This window comes from Agelaius tricolor, unplaced genomic scaffold (genome assembly GCF_023055355.1).
Source record: "Agelaius tricolor isolate 1412-34295 unplaced genomic scaffold, bAgeTri1.0.p SCAF_3, whole genome shotgun sequence".
Classification (NCBI taxonomy): Eukaryota; Metazoa; Chordata; class Aves; order Passeriformes; family Icteridae; genus Agelaius; species Agelaius tricolor.
This window is the reverse complement of record NW_027269263.1, coordinates 36684007-36704220: the sequence shown is the minus strand read 5'-3', so window position 1 is coordinate 36704220 and position 20214 is coordinate 36684007. Positions and strand designations below refer to the sequence as shown.

The 20214-nt window shown below is 40.8% G+C and overlaps 1 protein-coding gene across 3 annotated transcripts in view; it reads left to right on the top strand.

The window, feature by feature from the left end:
- Nucleotides 1-19720, top strand: part of MSRB3 (methionine sulfoxide reductase B3) — an 82110-nt gene extending 62390 nt beyond the window's left edge. For all 3 annotated transcript variants that reach the window (XM_071423494.1, XM_071423493.1, XM_071423495.1), the window contains exons 6-7: nt 12125-12222; nt 17225-19720. In XM_071423494.1, the coding sequence (XP_071279595.1) occupies nt 12125-12222; nt 17225-17389 (263 nt within the window). In that variant the 3' untranslated portion in view covers nt 17390-19720. The remainder of the gene's footprint in view (nt 1-12124; nt 12223-17224) is intronic.
- Nucleotides 19721-20214: the final 494 nt, after the last annotated feature.

The window sequence follows — 20214 nt, the reverse complement described above, 5'->3', positions numbered from 1 at the left end:
TTCAACCTATGCCTAACACATTGTCTACTGCAGCATATCAGACTGTGGAAGCTGAGAGACCAGTGGCTTGTCTTTTGGGCAAGAAGGTTTCATTTTTCATCTCAAAATTATTTCAGCACAACTTTTTATCTGCAATTTTTAGTATGAAATATAAAATGATAGGGGAAAATCAAAATTAAAATACAGTATTTTTGTTTTCATACAATGAACTCTTTGTATAATGAAATATTTTAGTCAACCGAAGAGCCATTTTGGAGTAAAGCTTGTTTACAGAGAATTTTCCTTTTTGTCTCTTCTGGAAGAGAAGAGTTTTGAAATCACAGACCTCATTAAATAAAGCAAAAAAATCCAGCTTCTCTGTATGTTTACTTTCTTGAAGCTGAGGCAAACCTGAGGTAACAAAAGGGCTTTAATGCAAGCTTAACTTTAGTATACAAGCAACATGATGAGAAGAGTGTCAATCTTTGTAATTTTAGGAATTCTAACATGATCTTTGCAAAGCGCAATTTGCTAAAATTTATTTCATTTCCTAATTGAGAGAATTTTTAATGAAAATGTTATAAACTGAAAAAGCTCCTCACTCCTTATAAAAGGCATTTGGGATGCAATACTATTCAATTGTAAACCCCTTCTTTTTTGAGTCTAGACAATATATAGCTCCATAGCTATACACCGGGGGAGGTAACTTTAGGTAAAATTCCATTTACCTAAAGTTTAGACCTTTGTAGGCATGAGGATCTCTCTGGAAACCTCTCTGTCAACTTTTCTATGTCAAAATCATGCACCTCAATATGAACCTGGACCAGTTGTAGCTATCCATTTTGGAATGAACCCTCTAGTTAGTAGCACAGGTAAAATATCTGATAGGAAGTATTTAACTTCACTTCTGCTTGCCAGGGAAAAAGCTAAATGCTCAGTTATGAACTTTACATCAATGATTTTCCCTTCATTCCTTTGCAATGGTCAGTGGCCAATTGCACTTGGCCCTGAAGGGTCTACAATAGTGCAAATAATGAATCACAAATAAACAACTTACCACCTTTTCAAAAGGAAGCCAGGTAATTAATTTCTTTTAAATTGAGACTTCCTCTAAAATGAAAAAGTCCCCTCAGCTTCTGCAGCCATCAACTCGGTTTGCACCTTAAAAACAAATAGAAGCAGGGCACAGGAGTAAAAATGAAAACAGCTTCAGGTAATTCAATTTCCTGTTTGTTTAAATTTGTCCTTCCTGACATGCAGATTCACCACACTCCTTTCCTGGTGACTACTTCATTAGATTAGTTTATTTAGGTATTCAGAGGGATTTTTATCTTCTGACTCATAAAATTCTTGAATTGCCCCAAGAATTTCCTGTGTCTGACTGGAATTTTATGTCCTTGTAGTTTTAGCTGGACTCCTTGAAGAAGTTGCTGTCTAAATTGCTCTGCTTTTGAGGTCTTCAAAACAGCAGATCAGGAGCCAGCTCCGAGCTCGGTTCCTGCTTTTCAGGAAAACTGATCCGTGCCAGCACTTCACCTCTTAAAATTGTAGTTAGGAATTTTCTTAGTAGTTTTAAACTCTTCCTTTCCTGACAGTATTTCCCCTTGTTGCCCGTGCCCTTCCCAGGTGTCCACTTCAGAATATTTGTCCAATTCCAAAAATGCACCCGGTGGCTCAAAGTGCAGCCTGCACGCTGTCCCATTGGGTTTTCATCACTCTCTTGCTATAAAGCAGAGAAATGGAGGTTACGGGTATATCGGGCCATTTAGCAGTTGATGAGAAATGCCTTTGTATATCCCTTCCCTGTCTTTTTTTTTAGTCCTTTCTGAGGAGGGTGAGAGCTAGGTTAGGCTGGAGCCCTGGTGTGTGCTTCTTTTGAAGGGTTCAGCGAACTGAAGGTGATGCTTTTTGACACATGAGCTCCAGAAATTTACGGAGCGTCAGCAGTGCCAGCTCGGCTGCCTGCACAGGGGTTTCTCTTGCCTTGGCCGCCCTGTCGGCGGAACGCTCGGCCGTACCTGAGAATGGCTCTGGCGGAACGGCACCCTGCCTGTCTTCCAAAGTCTGACAGGGAAAGTGGGAAGAAACCGGGTCACCCCTTTGCGGTGTCGGTGTCCTGCCTCCTCTCCCGGGTCACGGTGACTGCACGGGAACAGCCCTGAAACACGGCTGTATGACCACCGACCCGAGTCTGTCTGTCTGTCTGTCTACACGTGAGGCTGCTTTCCCTCGAGTACATTCGCTTATGGGATCAGCAGGTGGAGACAAGAACAAGGCCATGCGCTGTGCCGAGCCTCCCGGGCTCCCCGCGCCTGGAGGCGGCGGCGCCTCCCGCAGCCCCGGGCCGGGCCGGGGCTTGTGCCCGCCCGGAGCTTGTGCCCCTCCGTGCCTGTGCCAGCCCCGGTGCCCTTCCGGCGGCAGCGGGACGGGGCAGGGGCACCGGCGGGGAGGGGTACACGGCCTGGGCCATGGCCCCTGCGGAGCCGTGGCACTGGCACATCAGGATGGCCCAGAGGAGGAAGCCCAGGGAAACGCAAATACTAATCAGCGTTAGAGAAAAGAGTATCCAAAGAGCATCCATAGCTGATGTTGTGGATGGCAAGCCTGACGTTGTGGGAAGCAGCATGTAATGGAGGCAAATCCGCATGAGTACAGGGTTTTCTTTGAGTTGCATGAATGCCTCAATGAGAGGCACTGTGTCCACTCCTTAGGATCTTGCCTCTCCAGTATTCTTCTGTATAGGGGCGCATTTCCTTTTGCTGCTACTCTATATCTTTCATTTCTCCTCTTGTTTATTGCAACAGGTTTATTTTCCAAGCAAATTACCCCTTTGTACATATTTCTTTACCTAGAGTATCATAAAAGAAAACAAGACCCTGAAGTGAGTTGTATGTTTATAAACCAGTACTATTTGTGTGCAAAGACATGTAGTGAGTATAATTGACTTCCGCTGTGAACATTTGCACTGTGCCTAATGACAAATGTTCATAGCTTACCCTGGAAGTTGCTTTTATGTCTTGAACACTTTGTGTATGGTACTTATGTTTTGTTTGAATTATTTATTTGAGTAAAAATGTAACAGAATGATAATGAAGAAAGAAAAGAAGACCTAAAAGACATAGTCATGAAAGGAATAGCACAGGCACAGAGGAGAATAAGAGACCTGTGCTGAGCTGACCTATACAGCAGCCAATGCTTGCTCAGTCTTTGGGATATTCTGGAGGCAAGCTGGGCTTCCCCCAGCAAAGCATTAAAGGAGAGCAGTTCCTCATGAGATTGGTCTTAACTGCTTTGCTGTTTCTTTCCATGGACTGTGGTACTGATGATGTTGTATGGCTGTGAAACAGTTTCCTTTTAAAACCTGGAAAGAAAATGTAGTGTTTAGGAGAAAGGGCATGCTTTGCCCTAGAAACTGTCCTAGAAAACAAAAGATGAACATTACAATCAGAAATCTTAGCTTTTCTGTTTCAATACTTACAGGGTTTTTTTCCAAAGTACAAAGTTTTCTGCAGAAAACTTAAAAAGGAGCATGTGTGAGTGTGTGTGCACATGTATATTGTTTTTGCCAGCGTTTTCTGTGAAGAAACATCTTTATTTTCTAGGACACATTACTACGTACCTCTTTTAGTTTGCATAAGAGGTTGTTAAAAAGATTTAAATCTCCCTCCAAACCAACAGCAGCTCCAAACAATCTGACCCTGCAAATAATTCTTTTTCCTTCTTTTATGATTTTATGTAGTGCCTGTGGATTTTGCATTCTTTTATGCAAGCGGCAGAGTGTTGAACTCCATGTTGCAGAGACAAAGTCTTAGGCAGAGGGTAATGTAAAGTTACCCTGAGGCCTAGGGTGGCAGAAGTCTCCTCAGAAGTCTGCAGGAAACTGCAGAGAGTAGATCTTGCACTCCCCATGAGAAGCATGGCTTCAAGGCTAGGTTCATTGCAGGGCTTGATGAGTGTGTGGTTCATGGTGAAATGTTCCTGCAGTGTGATAAAAATCCTGGTCTAGAAATTTATCAATCTTAAGGACTAGCTTTGTGGATAAACTGTAATATTAGGCAAAGAGGAGGGTTTTGTTCTCCACAGTGGCATGAGAAGGAGCCATGCTCCACCTCTCCATACTCTCCTACTGCAGAGTCTTGTCATGTGGCCAAATGGCCCTTAGAGACCTGGTGGTTTGAAGCTGTGTCTTCACTCTGCTTTCAATGCTCTATTCTGTCAACCTTTGATATCAGACATTGCCATCATCTAACTGCCTCAGGTTTAGATGACAAAAGTTTTCCTTCATGGCCAAGAAAATTATGTCTGTTTTTAGTTTGTGACCAAGTTCCCTCACCTAGACATCTCCTTTAATAAAGTAAATGGAAGAAAGGGAGCATTTGTCTTTTTTATTGTTGTTTGCAGGGGGGTTGTTTGTTTTAATCAGTGTAGTAACACTTCCCCTTGTTTCAAGGGAAAACTAGTGGGACGGGAAAATTATAACTTTACAGTTGAGATGAGAACATGTTTGTCCAGCTGTCCTGTCTTGTCTGCTAGAGCATTTAATACTAGAGGCACTAGTGAAGGAGGCTCATAGAAGGAATATAGCTGCAAAAGGAAGACAGTACAGGCTTTGGGTTTTTTGGTATTAAAATTAATTCAGTAACCTCTGTGGTTTCAGTTTTAAGCATGCAGCTGAGTTCTGGCTGTTCTTTACAAACTTTATTTCCCAGACATGCATAACAATACTAAAAGGAAAATATTTCAACAAACAATTTGTGGATGCTCATTACTTGAAAGACACCATGACAAATTTTTCAAATATGTATTTTTTCTGTGACTGCTGTTCATTTCAGTGCCAGATGTTGATTATTACAAGGTTGCGTTTACTGTTTTTTTTAACTTTCTCTGTGAACATATTGCATTAGAATTCCAATTTTATCAAATCACTTCCATCTAAGGCCTGCCAGCTCTACTGCTATCCTGATTTACTCATCTTTTATGAAAACTTTAGCAATTTAAGTGAGTTGCACAGATAATCCATTGATATACAAATTTCAAGGTATTTTGCAATATATATATTTGTTTTACCAATACTGCTTTTGGAGGGAAAACAAAAACAACTATTTGAAGTTGAATGCTTTGGACTGAGGTTATTAGGTCAACAGTAAATTTTAAAAACTATTTGAGAGATTTCGTGATGGCATTTTAAAATTATAGCTTAAGGTTACACTGCTTCACACAGTTCTGTTTGGCTCCTTTGATGCTGAAGATCTACAGCTGACTTATGTGTAAGATATATTTTTAAAAACATTAGCCATGATTTAAAGTAACAAGAGACACTATTCAGATGAGGGGAGAAACCCGTCCTTTGGGAGGAAGTGAGTTAGGTTCAGTAGTTTTGTTGAACCTGAACCAAGAAAGAAACCATTAGTAACTCAATCTTTGTAAGAAGACATGAGGAAGATCCTAGCTCCTGCCTACCTGGAGATTTTAGCAGTGGCTTGTACATTCAAGATGTTGAATATTACAGAGGAAGACTCTAAAAGAACCAGCTTGTATTAATCAGTATTTTAGACCACAGTGAAAGCACAAAGGAAGCAGCTAGGGCAAGAGCAGTATTGTGATAGAGTTATTAATTGCTAAAGAGAGTAGGCCCCATGCTTTTATTGCTCAAGAGACATCAGGGGCACTCTTGTTCTGAAAAATTCAGATGTCAAATGAAATTGTAGACGCTAAGTTTCAGATCTCCCTTAACAGTAATTTTAAACAAATATAACCTCCTCCCACTAACAAGGAAATAAATCTGGATTGCATATGCTGTTTCATGGTAAGTTGTTTGGATGCTCAGAGTGCTGTAAAGGAAGAAAACAAATACCACCTTTATTCATGGCTTTCACTTTTTTTTATTTCCCAAGTGAGAAACATAAAGGAAAAAACAGATGGCAATTGTCTCATAAAAGCTGCTATTAGAAGTTCAGTGGTTTTGAAAAATTCCCTTCCCACACTGTTCTGGCTGCACAGTATTTGCCTGCTGCAATAGCCCAATTTTGCTGATAGAGACAGGTAGTATTAGAGAGAAGCTCTATCTTTATTTTTTCTTCCAAAATTAAGTTTCATTTTGTCTTTGTGTTGTTACCTTCAACCCCTGCCTGGCTACCACTCTGATGCTTTTTCGGTGTGGTCTGTTCAAAAGCAGTTCTGTGTTGTCCTTCTTGTATCTAATGGTGCTGGAAAGGAATGGCCATTTTTTTCCCATTGGAATACATATCTAATGTAAAGCTGTTTGCTGGTGAACAAGCATGTTTCAGTGCCTGATTCTGTTTCTAGCTACATTTAGATAAATTACATGAACCTCCACAGAAAGAAGTGTTACCTCACAGTAAAATAATTGTGAGTAAGAGTATTCATTATTCATTCATCATCATGGAGATATTAAGAAAAATAGCCCAGGATGTTCTGTGCTAGCCAAAAAAAAAGCCCTATATCTGTACAGGCATCCTACATAATAGCAACATGTCACTTTGTAGTTCTACATTAAACTTTTATGTGAGAAGTTACAGCTGTGGATGCCTATGTCTTTCAGATTCTGTTTCAATAAACCTTTGAGAAAGAAAAAAGTGAAAGCCCTTCAGCTTTACAGCAGTTTCAAAGCAGAAGCTTTATTACCTTTTTTTTAATCCTAATACACTTTATGTTTTTACACAGACATGGTTTCTCAGTGAAGATAAATGATGAGACTGTACCTTAAAAAGCCTTTGGGTTTTCATTAATCCACATTAGGTTAAAAGGGAATCAGAATTCTAAAAATACAGCACATCAGAGAAACAAGGTATTTTTCAGGTCAAGGTCCTCTTTTACATCTGGTGCCATTTGGTAGTTCTAACATCTTCCATCTCCCCCTACTTCTCCATCTGTAAATAACTCACTGAAGTAAATGCTTGGAATAATTACAGCAAAGAATGATAAAATGCAGGTTGGATTTAATCTCCTAGGGATCTAAAATGAAAAACAACCATGGACATCACAGTTACTGAGAAACTGGAACTCTCCAGTCGGCAGGTGTATGAGATGGGAATTATGTCAGAGTATTACATGCTTTGGGATTGCAGTTGTGTTGTTCAAAAAAATGTCAAAAGGAGTATTAGTTAAGGAGAGGGAAAAAAATAGCCTAGCGGGGCTGATTTTCAAAAACAACCTGCCATTTTGCTTCTGCAAATAATTGTAGAGGCACAATTCTAACAGTTAGATGTCCAAGTGCTTGCATCCATCTACTAGGAAGTTGGAGATCTAACTACAGTAAAATGTGTGCAAACTTGCAAAACTGGAGGGAGGTTTGAGATGCTTCTAAAATTGATCGATCAATCAATCAGCAGGTAGACGACTTTCCAAAAGTTTATGAGAACAAAATGTCTTTCTTTTTTTTGCATGAGGTCAGAATTGCCCCAAGAAAGAATCCTGGAGTAGCCCACAAAATAAGGGTCGTTGGAGCTTGCTGGATTAATGTTAAAGAAACAATCTACTCCTGCTGGGGTTTCATATTTGTATCAGGAACGCAAAATGGGGGCTGGACTATGAGCACACTATTTGTGTTTGCTGCCTTCCTCTGGCACTATAGCTACTTTAGCATCTCAGTTTGACTGTTCAGTTTGTCAGCTCTCTGGGACACACTGCTGTGTGCTTGCAGCTGTGTTGTCCTGGTACCCACCTTGTGCCAGCTGCCTGTATAGGTGCCCACTGTGACTAGCTCATTAGAAATACAGACTCAATCAGGTACCTGGAATAGGAGGTCTGAAGTGAGAAGGAAGATGGCCTCTTCTGAATGATTTTAACCCCTCTGCCCAGAGTGGCAAAAGCAGCATCCAGCATTGGTTACCAGACTCAATGTTTCTGTTCCTCCCTGTCCTGTGTTGCTGCCCAGGGCAGTACCAGGCAAGAAAGCATTCTTTGACAAAGAGGCAAAAACCACTGTCTCCTCTTTTCCAGAATAGGGAAAGCTTTATAAAACACAAAAGATTCAGTTTTGGTGAGGGCATGTAGAGTGAATTTTAGAAATGCTACACAGCTTTTACAAAATATTTGGGAACTGTCCTCAAAAGAGAAAGAACAGGACATGACTCTATGTGTGACTCCCAGCAGCGTAAGATTCTCTCTGTTACTCATGCAGGATGGAGCAGAAAAGATCTGTCAGTAATGTTCAGTTTACACATGCTTTTCACTTAAATACTTGACAGAAGAAAGTTTCATTGCTTTATTAAGCGTATTTTAGATCTAAGAAATGATAATTGCTGTATATTTGAAAAACTACTCATCGCTTGTGGCTTGCTTATTAACTTACCAGAAACTGGCCCTTAGGACATAGTGGCCTGACTCCCATGCAAAAGAATTGTTGGAGTGAACACAAACACGACAGACTCCTATTTTAAATCCTGTTTATATTGCCAGTGTGGTGCAAACTGTCTGTGACTCTAAGAATGAACCATTTAAAATGTCTGTAACGCAATAAAAATTGCTGGCAATTGCTATGTTATACTGCCCCTCAAACTAAACTTTGCATTCAAGGATAAATGTATTCACGAATCTTAGTTGCTGTTCACACACACAAAAGTATAAATATTATTTGAAGTTGTTCATTCATCTGGTAAACTCCTCCCACCCTCATCTTCTCTCTTGCAATTACCCTTTGCCCCTTTCCTTCAGAGGCTATTTCTTCCTAGCTGGTATGTTTAACCATCCTTAAAAAGGATGCCCTGGCTCCTGCTGCCCATCACATATGGGCTAGACTTGACAGAGGGCCATCATCCAAGGAGGGTTGAGTCTTGGAACCAGGATTTGCAAAGGGTCTCCACCAGTGCTCAGCCTCTGCTGTGATAAGGGTTACTGTTTCTCTCAGCTTAGCAGAAGCACAAGAGATCCAAAATGGTCATCTTCACCCCTATCCCTACAGGAGCATGCCCATAACAAGTAGCCAGGTAGCCTTCAAAGGTGAGCTGAAGATTTAATGGACAGCTTAGAGCAGCCTAAAATGTAAAGGTAGCTAACCATCTTGCAGCCTTACAGCAGGAAGGAGGCAGGAGGGCAGGAGTGGAGGGGCTGCAGCCAGGGAGACAGGTAAAGTGGCCTGGGGCCTGCAAAGTGGAGGCCACTGCTGGGCCATTTACTTCTTGTATAGACAGAAGCTTTAAGGTTGGCTTTCTACACCACTGGGAGGTGCCTGATGTGCAGGCAAGCAGGCTACTGCTGCTACAGCTTGTTCCTGGCAGCTTTTGAAGCAGACAAAATGGTGCAAGAAGGCTTAGCAAGCTATCACATGGGTTTTCCACTCTACCTCAGGAGAGGAAATGAGACTGCAAAAGGGGATTGATTTTCTGGTCAGTCTGGCTCATCAACTTAATGAGCAATTCACTCATCTTCCTCTCAAGATCAGCAAAATGACAGTGTGTGTCACTGTGCCCTTCAGGACGTTGTCTGTTCCAAGGTTTGCTCAGTTTTCAGTTAACCCTCACAGAGTTAGTGGCTGGTCCTGGGAGTGCTGGTGCCTGGCCTGCCATGTAACTCGAGAAGAGACAGTTTGGCAGGGAGTTAAAAATACACACTGTGGAGATCTGTTTCCTAGTCCCTCTCTTGGGGACCATATGTGGCAGTGGTGGAGCCTTTGGAACATGTGTCACATGTAGCATGAACTGACAGTCTAATCTGAAGTCACTCCAGTTGGGTACAAAGACCACTTTAGGAGAAGCTTGCCTGTTTATATAGGTTTCAGATGACTTCATTTTTAGAAGTGTATGGAGTGCATCCAAAGCAAATAATTTTTCTCCGGTGAATGGGAAGACCAAAAGGAGAAGTCCAGAGAAAGAAGGATGGATGGTCTTTCTTAATGTCAAAGCTGACATAAACACATCTCCTCCAAACTCTTCTCGCAGGATAATTTTCTCAGCAAGACACAGATTGCTTCAATCTCTGTGTTGCAGTCTTTGAAGCTTCCCCCTCATTGATATAATGAAGGAGGCATGGTTTTCTTTGAGAATTTCTGCAGCCCTGAAGTTTGCCTTCTATAAAGGCTTTCACATGATCAGATGGTTGTTCCAAAGAGCTCTCTCTTTGAAATTCCTCTGCCATCACACAAGGGCAAACTGCAATGTCTTCTTTGCAAAATTATTAAATTAACAAGCAAACAAACAAACAAACAAATAAGGCTTCATTAAAAATATTCTGACTAGCTCAATTTTCATTAGATAGAGGCCCAGCTAAGAAGATGACAAATGGTGTTGGAAAGGAGCCACCAATTAGGAAACATCAATTTTTCTGTCAACAGGATAACCCCTTTTACAAAACTTGTCATGTGTTTACTCCTTTTCTGTTTGTGAAGGTAGTTGTTTGACAGCAACATTTTGCACGAGGGGAAGGATTTATAAATTGTTTTTTTACAGTTAGCATCGCTGCATTGTTTTGAGTTCCTGTTTTGTGGGATATTTTCCCTGTTCAGGGTGCTTGCTCCTCAGTCTGCCTGCTGTCTGTAGCTCTTCCATTTGTAATCATTGGAGAGAGGGCGATGACTCTTCTTGTTTCTGTAGGAAGTTCTGGGGTGGAAACAATTGTGGTGGTAGGAAGCACCTTGTGAGCATAGGACTTATGACTTGCAATACCTTCAGGTAGCTTAGAAATGCTACTGTATGTGTATTCTGAAAAGGAAGAAAAACACATTTCTGAGCATTTCTTTGTTTAAAAAAATATCCTTGTTATGCTTACATCCTAATAAATCTTCTTCCATATTTAATAATCTAGGATACAACTGAAGACATATGGATCTTTTTCCAGTTTACACATTTTCTCTACCCGCATTTGGAAAAGTTGATAGTTTCCACTCTCCTTTTACTTACTTATAGAAAATGTTACTCACTTGTCTTATGGAAAGCTGTATACACCCTTCATTCATCTGCATGCAGTGATTCACAGCTACTGCTGTGTTTCTTAATAGCTTATTGCAAGTCATTTTATGAAATCATCAGTAGCAAATGCTCAACAAATATTAGGACAAGAAACTAGGAAATTCTTTATTCTTGGGCATATGGGTAATACAGGGAGAGAGTAAGAGCTGCCTGTGCATGTTATATTTGGCAAGAGACTGAATGAGAAGGACAGATAGCTGGTGAGATTTCAGATGGGCACTGGTAGATGCTGACATGACCTTAAAGCCTGTCAGTTGCTGATGTGGGAAACCTTGCTACAGGAAATGGAGCCTTATGATGGCTTTTGAGGAGTGCTGAGAAGTTACTATGTAATGGGTATCTTCTGGGTCACCACTGCCTTGTTGTTTACCTGTGTTGTGGAGAGGGGGAGATTTTGTGCGGAATAGTTAAAGAGTGGAAGGCCACTATTTTGGTAAGTAGCCATTACTGGTAGGTCAGGTACACATATCATCATCTGGTGTCAGGTCATGCAGCTCAGTGCTCAGCTATCAGCTGCTTTGAACATGTCCATTAGTGAGTGCAGTTGTTTTATCCTGGATACAGACCACATGCAGATCCTCCACTAGTGTCTAACACAGGCATAGTTATGGTTTCACCTGTCCATGTCTGATCTGAAGCACTCATTACTGTTTTGACACGAGACACAATAATAATCATCTCACTACCTCTATTGTGTGATGGTTCAGTGCCTGAACACATCCTTTTGGGTTTGCCTTGGGGAAGGCAAAGGTTAAGTCATGTTTTGGGGCTCTAAACTGCAATTTCCCAATTAATTTTTAAGTATCTTTATATTGCAAAAGCAAAAGCCTTTCTCTTCCATAAAGCCTTGCTGTTTATATTCAGGGTGGAATTTGTGGGGTTTTTTTAACTCGTGGTTAAAGCTGAATTGCCTTACCTGGGACCTTTGTCCCCAAGCTAAACTGCTATCACTGCTTGTGGTAGAGTGCAGGAATCCCTGTGGAGATGAAGGCTGGGCAGCTAGGGGAAGCTTAGTCCTTTCCTGTAAACAACTGTACCTGGGGGGGGGGAAGTTTTCCAAAGTACCTAAGTGATTTAGGATAAAAAAATCTCCATTTCATTATTTCCATGCTCTGGAGTCAGATAAACATTTTTCAAAGTGTGATTCTGTCCTGCTTTTTGCAATGCTATCTGCCACAAAGACACCCTCTTTTTTTACCTATCTTGTTCCTCTTTTCCAGGTTGGCCTTCCTTTTATGATGTGATCAGTCCTGATGCAATTGCTTTCAACGATGATTTCTCCTATGGGATGCATCGGATTGAGATATCCTGCAGTCAGGTTAGCTTATAGCACTCTCAGACCATTCCAATGGCAAAGGCTGCAAAAACCATTACAGTGTGATGTACTTTCCTTGAGATTCGCAAACCTTTCAGTTCTATTAAATAGTAATAATTGTGAGAGAGCACAGTGGGTCGTAGGCATAAAAGCTGGGTGGAATGAGCTGAAGGCACAAAGGGATCGTTGGAATGCACATTGCATGTCTCACGTGAGATCTAACAGAGCAGATGTAAATGGTTGGACTCGGTGCTGAGTGTACAAAAATAGTCTTCCTGAAGAGGGTCCCTTCAAAGGAGCTCCTGAGCCTGAGCCTGTCCGACTGACTCCACATGTGAGCAGTTGAGAGAAGTTGAAAGCAGTGGAGCGACTGTCTGTGTGCTGATTCCATCACTCTACATTACTGTGCATCCATGCTAACTTGCTCCCAACACTCATTCCCAGTGCAGTTCTAATGGCTGCCTCAAATAATCCCATCTGCCATAATAATGAAGTCAGTAGCCATTCAAAACATGCCCAAATTTTCCGTTAATCTGTCTTGTTCTACTTTCTCTCATCCTTTGTGCTGCCCTCCTTTCTGTGAAGGGAATGCCATAGTCATTACCTAGCAAAGGGAGAAGCTGCTGCATTGGTGTTCAGCAGCTGTAGCCAGCAGCTTGCAGTCCTCTAGCTCCACATTCTCAAACTCCTCCTGAGAGAAGGAGCAGCTTTATTTGGGCAGTGATAATTTGCTCTTCTTCCAGCATTGTTGTGGGGGTAAGGGATTTTATCCCTGACAATATGCATTCTTACTAGTCAGTCAGACCTCATTATATAAGGCTCAGAGTGAGTGGAGAAACTTCTCAAGAGTATCCATTAACTTCAGTCTGCATAGAGCATTTGGCCCAATATGTTAATGACCAAATTAGGGTGTCTGCTAGTTTGTCAGTTTGTCAGTTTGTATACTATGAAATTCTGAAGTTTTTACATGGATGATATGCTGTAGAAGATCCATTCATCACTTTGTGGGAATATCCACTTCCCTAAACCCTCATGGCTACCTTCACTAGCAAGGTAGCCATGAGATAGCAGATTGGGAAGCTCATGGTGCAGCAGTGGTTACTGGCATAATCAAAAATGCAGTCCAGTCTCTTTAGCTCTGCTTAGTAGGCCTGAACAGTGCTAAAATCTGCTTATGGCCAACTTGCTGAGCCTGTATCTGCTGACACACTTCAGGAGATGGCCAGAGCTCCTGGAGAAGCCCAAGGAAGCCTGTGGTCAGCCAAGGAATCTGGGAATGTTACCTGTTACCAAACAAAGTAGTGTTAAAAGACCTGAGACCAGCAATATTAGCAGCAATCACATGCAGACAACATAAAATCAAAGCAAAACTAAAATCTGAATTTGAAGAAAAAAATATGACCAAGGTCATATTTGCTGTATAATCCAATAGCAACTTCCTACCTGCTATTCCAGCTTCCTGGGGCAATAACTCCATAGATGATCAAATCACACAGGAAAATAGCTTGAGGGGTGGTGAGCATCTTTGCAGCCAGTGCTCAGCACAGCTAATACTGCTCCATTGTGTATCTGCCCCTGGACTGTGAATCACAAATGCAGCTGCAAAAATAAAAAAATGCAGTTTTACTGGAACAAAGCAGTGGGGTTGATATGACAGACCTTGGTAGAACCAAAGGCAAATACTATCTCCCACACCCAAAACCTTATTAATCCTTTGCAGATGAAAAAGTAGTTGATTTTTCTTTGAAAGTTCTTCCCACCTGTCTGAGAGAATAAAATAAATATTTTTTAATGTTCTTCACTATAGAAAGCAAACACAGGGGGAAAATCACTGTAATATTAATCAAATACATCCATGGGATTATCCTAGAAATAACTTTCACCGTTTTTGGAACACACCCTGGGTGTATTTAAATGGTCAGTGATTAGTGATAGGTAGAAGTTAATACAAATGCAGTTGAGGAATACTGTAAAACTGGTTGCATCTCTTTTTTAACTGGTTGCATCTCTTTTTTTTCCTCTGTCCTGTTCAAGCATCCCTTTCCCTGTGGTCTCCCTACCTACTATTTTTCCTGTGCAAATCAATAAAATTCCGTAGTCACAAGAGTAGTGTTTGCACACCAATAGCTTGGGCTCTCCACTGCAGCAGCTGACTGCAAGCTGCTTTCCATGCCTCCCAGCAGTATATTAGAACCAGGAGGCTTGGGAGATCCAAGCATACTGACAGTTAGCTGTGACCCCCCCCCCCCCTTTCCTGCTCCCAAGCACATACTCAGAATGCTTTAACCATTTCACTGTCCCAGTTCATTCTGCCCAATGTATTTATGTGCAAGGCTGCAACAGATAATTATTTCTTTTCCAGAGGCTCTGCAGGCATGTACATATGTCCTAGAAAAATGATCAGCACCTATTATGTGTGGGGAGGACAGTAAAGTCAATTCATCCTTGTACTCTCAGCTGAGTGCCAGGTTTCTTATACTGTGATACAAAGGACTGAAATACATTTCTGTTTAGGGCAGATGAGTTATAGAGTCCTCTATACAGAGAATCGCCACATAAATTTTTGGTGAGGGGTAATCTCAAAAGGTAACAAATTTTGCAGTAATTCAATCCTGGAGTGATTCTGCCATCACAAAAAGGTGTAATGAGACTGCCTTGGACTCTCATACAGCTTCTCAGGTTTTGTGAGGAAAACCTTTTTGATAGATTGTCTTTGTAGTCTGTGTGTGAATATATTACTTCTATAGACCATTTCTCTCCGCAGTTTCTCTTGTTCTGTTTCTGTCCAGTAGAGAGGGAGTGATTTATCTTTTGTTAAATGTTAGTCTGGAAAAGATCTGTTTAACACTTCCAGCCAGGAGGTTTTGAAGCACTCTTAGTTGAGATCAGATGATTTAATTAGGATGCTGAGCATTTAGAAAAATACTCTCCCTGGGACACTTAATTCTTTTTCCCCCCAAAGGTATGCTTATAGTCAGGTGAAATGCTTCATTGTTAGATGCCCCACATTCAGAAACAGCTCAGGTTTTTTGCACATGCTAACATAAAAAGGGCCTTCAATGTAAAGGAAAATGATAAAAAGGATAAGCAGTGGAAAATGGAGGAAAGGATGGCAAGACAGCAGTCTTTCAGGAAGAAAACTTGAAGCTTAGTTTTCTCTAGGTCCCATTCAACTTCCTTTTACTTACTTCCCTTGTTTTATCTTCCTTCCTTAAAAAGCTAAGCAATTGCTGCTTAACCCAGCCATGCATGCCATTTTCCTTTGCCTGTGGGAGTGTGTTCTGCTGATACCACAGGCTGGAAGCCCTTGGTTGTTATTGGGATCCTTGCTGGACTGCCATGGCTGTCTCAGTGACACTTCTTCAGATGCAGGGAGCCTGCTGTGGCATGTGGAATGTTTTTGCAAGGGTGCAACCAACAGGTGGGAGCACTGAAGCTTCACATGTCTACCTGCCCTGCTCCTGAAGGCAGTGAAGATTATTGTTTCAGCTGTCATTAAATGAGCAGAGTTTCTGTCCCACCTAGCTGGTGTGAGAGCCTCCCCCAGCCTTTCAGTCTACTGAGAAAGTTTAACCTGGAGGCGAAACTACGTGCTTCTACAGACTTTTCCTGCTACTTTGGTGAATTAAAGGCCATAACAGCAGGAGAACATTAGCAACACATTAACTGCAGGGTAGAGATTTGCCATCACTAATTCATTCAGAGTTTGGAATAGTCACTATTGCCTCTACGTATTTGAAATCCTATGAATTAATTAAATGTTAAGAATAATTTGCAGTCTTTAATTTTCGCTGTCTGACTGTGAGCCCATGAGCAGGTCTGTGATCTCAATTACATCATTCCACCTCTCACTGAGATCTGCTATTGACTTGACAGGCCAAGGCTCTTTGGTAAAGCAGCATGACTTTCCTGTTCAAGATAAATATTTCTCCAGTGCAAGGTTTTAGTTTTTTGTTTCTCATGGCAGGTTGTAAAAATGAACTTGTGGAATTCAAGTGACTAATTACAAGAAGTTCTTATCCAGATAAATTGTTAGGCATAATGTGCAGTGATAGTAATGTTAATTTTTGAATAAGGATCAGCAGGGTTAGCTTCCTCAAAATACTGTATTTGTAAAGCAGTCCTTATAAAGCAAAGGACTGCTACCTTTCTTACTGACAAGATCAGTAGTGCTCACCCTGAATAGCCCTGCAAGTATTTGGGTCTGATTCATACAGAGCAAAAGGGGCAGCAGACCATTTGTACTTTCTTATTCCTTACAAAAAGCAAAATTCAGTATCATTTGTAATTACTCCCAGACAGAGATTATTAGTTAAAAAACATTTACATATCTGCACTACAGGTCTTTTTCAGTCACCTGTCCCTGTCTTGTATGTACCAGAGAAATTATTATGAGATGAGTGGGTTGGGCTCCATCCAGGGTCAAGAAGTACACCCAGAAGGACCTTGATGCTCAGGAGAGTGCCAGACTATAGAAAGGGGGGAAAAGAAAGAAATGTGAGAGTACACTCCAAAGAATATCTTTAGTGCTTTAGGTCCTTGCCAGGATCACCAAAGGGTTTAATTTTTTTTTTACCAAGGGGTGTAGCAGATGGTTGCAGGCTGAGGAGAGGCCAGAGCTGATGCTGTCCCATTCTTACACAGATATCCTTACAGCAGTAAGTGAAGCATGGGCAGTGCTGTCCTCACCGCCATGCTTTTAGCTGTGCTCCTGCCATGAAATCATTATCGAAACACCTCAGAGATGGTGGTCCAACCAAGCGTAGGTGACAGGAAACACCCTGGAAATTTGGGCTTGGAGTCTTTGGCGCCTGTGGTATCTCAGAAGATCATCTTCCTGGATCACTCCTGCAAATAAATGTAGATTGTAAATCCCACTCGAAAGGGCGATGTAGGCACCAGTGGCTTTCTTGGAAGCAGCTGCCAGTCATTGCTTAACAGCACAGCGATGACACCAAGCGAGCGGCACACAGACACACTGATACTCTATTGTGTTTTGTTTCAGTGTGGGGCTCACCTGGGGCACATTTTTGATGATGGACCTCGCCCAACTGGCAAACGGTACTGCACAAACTCTGCTTCATTATCTTTCAAGCCAGCAGACAAGAACAGCGCTGGAGAAGGCAGCGTTAATGCCAGTCCTGCCCCAACAGGCAAAGCTGAGCTGTAGGATGAAGCAAAGCCTGCAGAAAACTGCGTTGATCCCACACAGCTTACAAGGAATGTTTTCTAGTTTTCAAGTTGCCTGCTCTCTTATATCCTAAGAATGTTGAAATGTATGAAAGCATTTTGCACCATCATTCTTCTTCCTCACCTTTTCAGAACTGAGGCCTTTCCTGCCAGTGCATTTACTGTATAATTGGATTGAAAAATGTATTGACTGAGTCCACAGGTTTTCTTTTTTCTTCTCTTTGAGATTGCTTTGGGGAATCTTTAAATTGAGAGGCTTTGACATCATTAGTTATTAGTTTCTTCTTAATACTGTGTTACTCTAGGTTTACACACTATTCCTTTTTGCGTGGGAAATGGGACTTGTGTTTATCTCCAGTCTATAGAAAACTTCTGGGCATAAGAAAATCCTGAATTCCTAGCACATCTTTGCTTTGTTCTGACTTGTGAGGCATGCAGCCTTTGGTCATATGTATCCAACCATCTCCCAGCATCAGCCAGCCGCACCTTGCAAGAACTTGTAGTTATGGCTGTTCCTTCCCAACTGAAAGAGATGGATGAGATGTTAAAAGCATCCTTTGGCTAATTTACTGCCAAAATTTCAAGGGTGTGGTTGAGAGGATGTAAACATTGTCTCAGCATCTGTGTTTCCCCTTTGTTTGGTAATTTAAATCAAGGTTTTAACTAGTAAGGCTCACTTTTGCAGGCTACTAATGAGGCTTTGTCTGTTTGTGAGGCCTATTCAACAAGTGTAACGCAAATCTGAATTAAAGTTGAAATCTGCAGGGGGTAATTATATGGGCAAGTGCAGAGATAAACTTGCAAAGTGAAGTAGATGAAGGATGACACTAGGCTCTTTATCTTGTTGGTTGCTACAAGGATTCAGAAACATGACAGTTTCTGCTAGAGAGAAGTTTAGGAATGAATGCAGTAGAAAGAGGGAGACCCTCCTGACATATCCAGTTTTAAAGATTAACTGGTCTGGATGCATACTGCATACAATATCCAGTCTTTAATTTGTGCAATGGCAATGTAGTGGCATGAGTGACAGTGTTGGTGTAAGAAATTAATTTGAAAAAAGTCTGTCACAGTTCCAGAAATTTTCATGTAGCAAAATTCACTGTCCCATGAGATGTTGTTCACAGCTGCTTTTCGATTTTTTTGAATAACACTTAGAATCGTGCATAATACTGTTCTTTAAGCTATACTACACAGTATTTGCTACCACTTTGCCTTTAAACACTGAGAGACTTAATGAACACGGTATTTACTTCTACTAGCAAACTTTGTGACTAACATGTTTGGATCCAATTTTATTTTTAGTAGGAACAGAGCAAGCACTGATTTTTATGGAAGCAGGATTGAGGTTTTTATGTCAGTGATAATAAACATGTTATCTGAAGTTCAAACACCCTTCAGTTAAAATATAGCTACTGTGAAAGCATATGGAATGGTCATAATTGCCTTTTTTTTAAAGCAACATTAGAAAGACATGAAAAAATATTAAAAAGGCAGCATCTATAAAAATGTGGTACATAAATGTGGTTTAATTCCAGATTGCTGTTTGATTTAAGTATTATCAAATTTCAGTATATTCCTGCCTTATGTTAAAGAAATATATTACTTAAGCTTCAAAATACAGTAATGTATGCTGTCCTACAGGAGATTTATTTTTGCAGGATATGGAATGCAATGAAATGAATCAATATGGTGAGGTGTATGTGATCTCTGGGAGTTAGATCATTTAATATAGGAAATGCATTGTTCTTGTGCACAAGCTATACCACAGTGCAGTGCAAGGTAAGATACATTTCCTTTTATTGCTCTTAGAAGATGCTAGTAAGGGCTAGTATTGAACCCTCCAAATTTGGTTCAGTCTGGTGATGATCATGACAGAGGAAACGTGGGAGCTGAGCACAATGTACAGAATAATAGACTATTTCTGTATGTTTAAATTTTGCACTCTCTAGATGCTTATAAAAACTGAATGCAAACGGTGTAGAAATAGCAAACTATATTTTCTAATATCTCTATTTTAAATATGATGTTTAAATAAGATACCTTAAAATCATGTAAGTCACATGTTATTTATATATACTATATATATATATATATATATATATATAAAATTGCACATGTTTTTTATATATATATACATACACACACCTATATTATTTGAGTATAATTTTAGCCTTCTGTACCTTTATAATAACTAAAACCTTTCCATAAGAGGGTTCAATACTTTTAAGAAATCAAATATACATTTTTCAAATCAAATTTGTTTTCATATATTTGCTGTACACAAATATAAAATAAATTTCTTTATAAATAATTCTGTTTTGCTTCCTTATTTATCTGGTTTTATGTCACGTTTCTGCGTCCTTCACTGCAGGGTGTCTTAGGGAACTGCTTTTACTTTGCTTTCTCCTAACTTACTGTGAATATTGCACATACAGTACCTTATCTCCAGCAGGTTTCTGGCAGGGATACAGCACTGTAGGGTACCAGGTATCCTTGCACCTACCAGCTTTCAAGAGACTATCACAAACACCCAGGCCTCAGCAGAGCAAGGAAATGTATAGAGAAAGGCTCAACTTTAACTCAGCAGAAGTTTTAGCCTCTTCCAAAAGATTCAGTGTGGGATGTGGTAAGTTGCAGGTAAGCATGTCATAGGAGCCCTGCAGTGCCCAGGCTCCATCTGCAGTGGGGAAGTGTAGCTGGCAAGTTGCTTTCTGCCAAATTTTCCTCTCCAAGGTTTGGAGTACTACTGCACAGGCAGCAGGTTATTGCCACTTGGTAAATCAGCCCTGCAGTGGGTTTTAAAAG